Source organism: Nicotiana tabacum, chromosome 6 (genome assembly GCF_000715075.1).
Source record: "Nicotiana tabacum cultivar K326 chromosome 6, ASM71507v2, whole genome shotgun sequence".
Lineage (NCBI taxonomy): Eukaryota > Viridiplantae > Streptophyta > Magnoliopsida > Solanales > Solanaceae > Nicotiana > Nicotiana tabacum.
Genome location: NC_134085.1, coordinates 14412344 through 14418946, shown reverse-complemented (window position 1 = coordinate 14418946; position 6603 = coordinate 14412344). Strand labels below are relative to the sequence as shown.

General features: G+C 37.2%; 1 protein-coding gene across 1 annotated transcript; it reads left to right on the top strand.

Moving 5' to 3' along the window:
* The first annotated feature begins 558 nt into the window (after window positions 1-558).
* On the top strand, window positions 559-5001 carry LOC107826562 (disease resistance protein Roq1-like). Its single transcript, XM_016653550.2, has 4 exons — window positions 559-1288; window positions 2092-3199; window positions 3594-3869; window positions 3979-5001. Exons 1-4 carry the CDS (start codon window positions 777-779, stop codon window positions 4363-4365), a joined length of 2283 nt encoding a protein of 760 aa, XP_016509036.2. The 5' UTR covers window positions 559-776; the 3' UTR covers window positions 4366-5001.
* Window positions 5002-6603: the final 1602 nt, after the last annotated feature.

The following is a 6603-nucleotide window of genomic DNA, read 5'->3' as shown; positions in this document are numbered from 1 at the left end:
AAAGAACAAGTTTTTCTTTATCCCAAAAAATTATACGTGGAGCTTGCTTTGAAATCTTTAAGCTTTTGATTCTTTTGACTATGTAAAGTAAGAGAACAGTTGCAAAAACACGAATGAAGAAGAAATTCACATTTAACAAGTTATAGCTTATAGGTAACTACTCCAAATAATTTAGAGATATATTTAATTTTATTTTTGAATTATTTTTAGCCGAATTCCTGCATCCGTGTCGGTTCTAGGATCCATATCTTTGAGTCTTAAAAGTTTCGTCTTAAAGGATTCGACCTCTAGATCTGCGCCCGTATCGGACACCCGTACCCATGTTAGAGCAACTTAGCTTGAGGTCTCCAACACAGTCAAGAATAATCACTTTAAAAAATTGGAACATCTTTCTTAATTTAATCAACCAGAAAGACCAAGTTTACCAACCTAATTAGTCATATACCACTACTAAAAGGAAGATAGTTAAGCAATTAATTAAATAAGGAGAATGAAAGAAGGGACAAAAGAAGCAGGTTATAATTGAAAAATGAAAAGCTTATAAGGGGTTGTGTCTAACAGTTAAATGAATGTAAATCACGAGAGATCCTTTAAATTCAAGAGAGCTTCAAAAATAGTAGGTGATTCTTTTCTTAGTAAAGTTACTTGTACTCAAAACAATAGTTGAGAAACTGAAGTCATCATTTTGAGGCACTTTTAGTTATAGAGTTGTCTCTGTATCAAAAACTATCTTGCAATTTGCATCAGAACAAGTTTATTTACTCCAACTTCGGTACATGGCTGATCAGAAAGGCAAAGATCAATCGTCTAATTCTCAGCCTTCGCTTGCACTTCGCCCTTGGAAATATGATGTCTTCTTGAGTTGTAGAGGTGGTGATACTTCAAAATACTTTGCAGATCAACTATACTTAACACTCTGCCAAGTTGGGGTCAATACATTCAGAACTGATGATGAGGGGGGACATGTTTCCTCTGAAGTAGTCATGAATGCAATTGAAGGATCAATCATTTTTATTATTGTTCTTTCCAAAAACTATGCCTCATCTAGAAGGTGTCTTAATGAGCTTCTACATATCCTTGAGCTCAAAAAGAATTCCAAACGGTTAGTTCTTCCTATATTCTATGATATTGACCCTTCTGATGTGCGCAAACAAACAGGAATTTTCGCTGAAGCCTTTGAAAGGCATGGAATATGTTCTCAATCAGAGCAAAACATTCAACTATGGAGAGCTGCACTCAGTAGAGTTGGTAATTTATCAGGATGGGATCTCAAGCATGTTGCTGAAGGGTAATATTTCCTTCTATTATAATGTCGTTTCTTTTTGTGACGTTTTATATAGATTTTCATCTCCTTTTTTGGGGAAGGGGGAGACATGTTTAACTCTGACTATCTCATCTAAAACTATGGGCAAAGCCTATGGAAACTCCTTTTGATAATGTGTCTCAGGTAGAATTGAACTCTGGACCTCTCTCTATCTGATCTAATACCATGTTAAACTGACCTTGTCCAACCGAACTGGACATTCTGAAATTTTGTTGCAATCAGCTCCTCTTGATATAGTTTCTCATAGTCCTCTACAAGCACTCCTATGTGGTTTGAACAAGAGTACTATTGTGGCAGCCAAGCAGAACACTTTACTTGTCACAAACGGTAGTCCCATATTCATGTCTAGCAACAAACTTCGGAATGTCCAGTTCAGCTGGACAGGGGCGACCAGAGAATGATGAAAAATCGGAAGCTTTTAATTAGCTGTTAGAATGTCCAGTTCAGTACGGCCTTCTTCAACAATTTTGGGATGCGATGATCAGATGGCAATGAACTTCTTGTATGATCAGCGACTATTTAAGAAAGGTTGAAGGCGCATTTCATTTATTTGATCCCTAAAAAAGTGGAAAGAAGTTACTGGATCAGGCTCTCATGTAGTTAAATGGGTCATATCAATAAAAAATGAGTTTTTAATATGACATGGCACTCCAACAGGGAGATAATGACGCTATTGTGGTGCACTTTATTTTCTGAATGAAAAAGCTATAGTTGGATGATTTTGTTTTCACTAAAGAAACAAAAATGATGCTTTGCTTCACTTGCAGGTTTGAATCCAAATTTATCCATATTATTATTGAGGAGGTCTTACAGGAAGTCAAATCTCGAACACCCCTCTATGTTACCAAGTACCCTGTGGCACTTTTTCCCCGTGTTAATCAAATAGAGAAGTTATTGTTCAAAGGAGGTTGTGATGATGTTCGTGTGATTGGGATTCACGGCATGGGTGGAATTGGCAAAACAACTCTTGCAAAAGCTGTGTTTAACCAACTTCTTCAGCATTTTGAGGCAAGTTGCTTTCTTGAAAATGTGAAATCAGGGGCTTCTGAAAGACATAATGCATTAGTTCATTTACAAGAGCAACTTCTTCGAACGATTCTTAGGAGAAAGATCAAAGTGCACAATGTGGATGAGGGTATTACATTGATCAAAGAAGGGATTTGGCAGAAAAAGGTTTTCATAGTCCTTGATGATTTGGACGATCAATGCCAGTTAAATGCATTACTTGGAGAACGTGATTGGCTTCGCCCGGGTAGTAGAGTTGTTATAACAACCCGAGACAAGCATTTGCTCAAAGAACTACAATTGAATGAGCAATATGAAGCCATGAAATTGGATCACGAAAGCTCTTTACAACTCTTCACTTTACACGCCTTTAGAAATGCACCACCGGCTGAAGACTATAGTATGCTTGTGGAAGGTATTGTAACTTACTGTGCAGGAGTTCCATTAGCTCTTCAAGTTTTGGGCGCTTATTTGTCTGATAAAAAGATCGAAGAATGGAAAAATGCCTTGGAGAAATTAAAGACGATTCCTTCTAACGATATTCATGAAAAACTCAGAATAAGCTTTGATGGACTTCCTGATGATTTTACAAAAGCTGTTTTCCTTGATATTGCTTGTTTCTGCTTCAAAGTCCAGAAGAGTGAGGTCGTAGGTATATTCACAGCATGCGGTTTTTACCCTGAGGTTGAAATTTGCGAATTGATTGACAAATCTTTGTTAGCAATCGATGAAAATAAGAATTTGAATGTGCATAATTTGATCCGGGATATGGGACGAGAAATTGTTCATAGGGAATCACCCGATAACCCGGGGAAGCGTAGCAGATTATGGTGCCCTAAAGACATTTCTGATGTATTAATAGGACACAAGGTATCATACTATTCCCTTCAGCTACTTTATAGAGGTTGTTCCTAGGGACGGATTTAGGAGGGCGGAAGGGGGTTCGCCCGAACCCCCTTCGCCGAAAAATTACACTGTATATATAAGGCAAAATCTATTTTTTACCTCTATATATTAAGTTTTGAATCTTCTTGACACAGCCCAAAAGCATAGCTTAGTGATTAACGGGTTTCAAAACCTTTGTAAGGTCATAGGTTCAAGTCTCACTAGCTACAATCTTTTTAACTTCTTTTTTTCTTTTTGAACCAAGAAGTCCGGCCTCCGCCTAGACGCCATTAGTATGTTAATGTTGTTAGGATTTTGTCCTGATTTTCTTATTGTCTGATTTATAGTCACCAAGGTTTTTTTTTGTTCCTTGCTACAGGGCACAAAAGCAGTTGAAGGAATAGTCCTTGAATCTTCAGCATTGAAGGATGTACCTTTTAGTACAAAAGCATTTGAAAAAATGGCCAAGTTAAGACTCCTACGCATCAATCATTTGCAGTTATATGGAAGTTTTCAGTATCTACCAAAGTCACTAAAATATTTGCATTGGCACTATTGCCCTTTGAAATGCTTGCCATCTGACTTTTGTCTGGAGAATCTTGTCATTCTCAACATGAGTTTTGGCAATTTCAAGGAATCCCAAGCGCCATTAAAGGTTTGGCATGTCTTCTGAGTACTGAATTTCTGATCTTTTTATAGTAAATTAAACAAAGAAGAAATCTTATTACTATCATTCTTACTTGTGTTCTACTTTTGGGAATCAGTATTTCAAGTGTTTGAAGATGTTGGTATTCTACAGTTGTGAGAATCTCAAGAAATCCCCAGAGTTCGTTGGTTTACATAGTCTTGAGAAGTTATCATTTGGTTATTGCTCAAATTTGATGGGATTGGATTCAACAATTGGAGAATTGAAGAGACTTCGTATGTTAGACGTAGCTAATTGTATGAACCTACGAGAACTCCCACGAAGAATCTGTGAGTTAAAATCACTTGAAATCTTATATCTCTATGGCTGCTCAAAACTAGAAGAATTGCCTGACGATTTGGGAAAGTTGGAAGGTCTGAAAGAGTTGAATGCAGTTGCAACAGCTATTACAAGATTACCTGGTTCTGTTGGACATTTAAAGAACTTGGAGATGCTATTGCTATGACAAGACCTCGTATTGAAAAGACAATCCAAATTTTCAGACATATTCTCAACTTGGTTGCAACCAAAAAGAAGCCTTAGTAGAGTGGGATATTTACCTTCTTCATTTTCAAATTTAAGTGCTTTAAAAGTTTTACAAATTGAGAACTGGAATATGACTGAAGATGATATTCCTTTTTCTCTTGCGAGCTTATCATCTTTACAGAATCTATGTTTTAGCAAAAATAAGTTTCGTGCTATACCTTTCAACCTTTGTGACCTTTCCAGTCTAAAGTATCTGAATTTAAGCGAATGTCCGAATCTTAAAAGTATTCCTGAAATTCCTCCCACTCTTCAGAATATCAGAGCTTATAAGTGCAAGTCATTAGAGAGACTTCCAAATTTGTCAGGCTTGAAAAGGTTGGAGGAACTGGACTTGTGTCGTTGTGAAATGTTGATGGAGATTCAAGGCTTGGAGAACCTTGATTCTGTCAGACGACTAAGCTTATGGAGCTGCAAGAGTTTTGGAAGACTACTCGATGTATCTAACTTGAGTAAATTGAAGAACTTGGAACTTAGTCATTGCGAAAGATTGATAGAGATTCTGGGCTTGGACAACCTTCATTCCATACGCTACATCAACTTATTCAATTGCAAGGCTCCTAAACTCAAGGCTAAGAGGCTCGGTCAATACATAAATTCAAGTCTAAATCTTAGTTATGAATTGAATTAATCAAACAAGCAAGTTTGATTAATTGCTACCATGGCATAACTGGCGTAACTGGTAAAATTGTTGTCATGTGATCAGGAGGTCACGGGTTTGAGCCGTGAAAACAGCCTCTTGCAGAAATGCAGGGTAAGGCTGCGTACGATAGACCCTTGTGATCTGGCCCTTTCCCGGACCCCGCACATAGCGGGAACTTAGTGCACCTTTTACCGGAAACTTTTTGAAATAGTATGGGTCATTCTTGTATTTAATCTATCTTATTGTATTACTTATCATTGATTTGCATGAAACAGGCCCATTATGAACATGGTAGTGAGCTCCAACTAGGGCTTTGCAACAGCAATGTTCCGAATTGGTTTAGCTACAAAGTAGATGGATGTTCAATGTGCTTCAATATGCCTCTACAGGGGGAGAGTACATTCTTGGGCATGTTCCTTTGGGTTGTTTATGGAACAGTGGATGAAACTAAAAATGTTTATCCTAAAGCCACCATTGTCAATCAAACAAATGGCGTTGAGTTTAACCATCGTCTGTGGACGACCATATCCTTTGCAGAAAATTCGTCCATCCATTACATACCACCAAATTACTTCAAATGTCCAGTTAAAGGCAGAGAAATGATGAGCATTCTTATTGAATGCTATGACTTTCCAACTGAAGATTTTGTTAAGAAATGTGGAGTTCATCTGTTGTACAAAGACAAGAATGGCCAGGTTCATTCTTTGTCTGTGAGTTCTCCTGGTTTTCTTTAGAATCGCAACACGGGCTTGTGAACGAGAAGTTAAGGCTAGTTTCTGCAATTTCAGGTGTGATGGTCATCTTCTCTTGTGTTCTTTGATTTTAGTACAATCGACATGCTTTCGTTCTGCTTTTAAAAATTGTTACATCCCGTCAACTAAATTACTGATTGGTTCTTTGTCACACTTATCGCAGTATCCTGCATATTTTTGGCTGTTAATGTTTATAGGAGATCTCTCATAAATGTGACACTTGATTCATACAGAAGCTTCACATTATTGACATTTGATAATTTGGTTTCTTTTACTGATCTACTGATTACTTTTGAGGTTTCATACGTTAGATTAGAACCAGTATTACCAATATGGATCAAACCACAACCCCCCCCCCCCCCCCCAAAAAAAAAATGCACAAGAAGAAAAAAGAATCATTAGGATGAACATTTATTTATTTTGTTAATAAGTAGGAGTTCTGTCTGTAGATGAGTGTGTCTACAATTTAAAAGGGTTAATGATACTGAAGGGAATGAGATGTATGTGTTTGTCTTTATAACACAATGTTGGTCGCAAGTAGGGGTGGCAAAATGGTTCAAAGAAAAACAGTTAACTACCCATATTATCCACTAAAAAATGGGTTGGATAATGAACTTTTTAAAAACGGGTCAAATATGGATGAGAACCATATTAACCATTTAGAAAATGGATAATCAATGGGTAGCCAATGGGTCTAACTTTTACATTTGTAAAACCTCAAATTGGAGGTTACTCAAGTTAGGGAGACTAAGGCTCCGTTTGGCCA

Bases quoted from the DNA above. Each gene is read 5' to 3' on its own strand.
- LOC107826562 (XM_016653550.2), top strand. From the start codon at position 777: ATGGCTGATCAGAAAGGCAAAGATCAATCGTCTAATTCTCAGCCTTCG. The intron at 3,200-3,593 runs GTATCATACTAT...TCCTTGCTACAG, and splicing joins ATGTATTAATAGGACACAAG to GGCACAAAAGCAGTTGAAGG. The intron at 3,870-3,978 runs GTTTGGCATGTC...TTTGGGAATCAG, and splicing joins AATCCCAAGCGCCATTAAAG to TATTTCAAGTGTTTGAAGAT.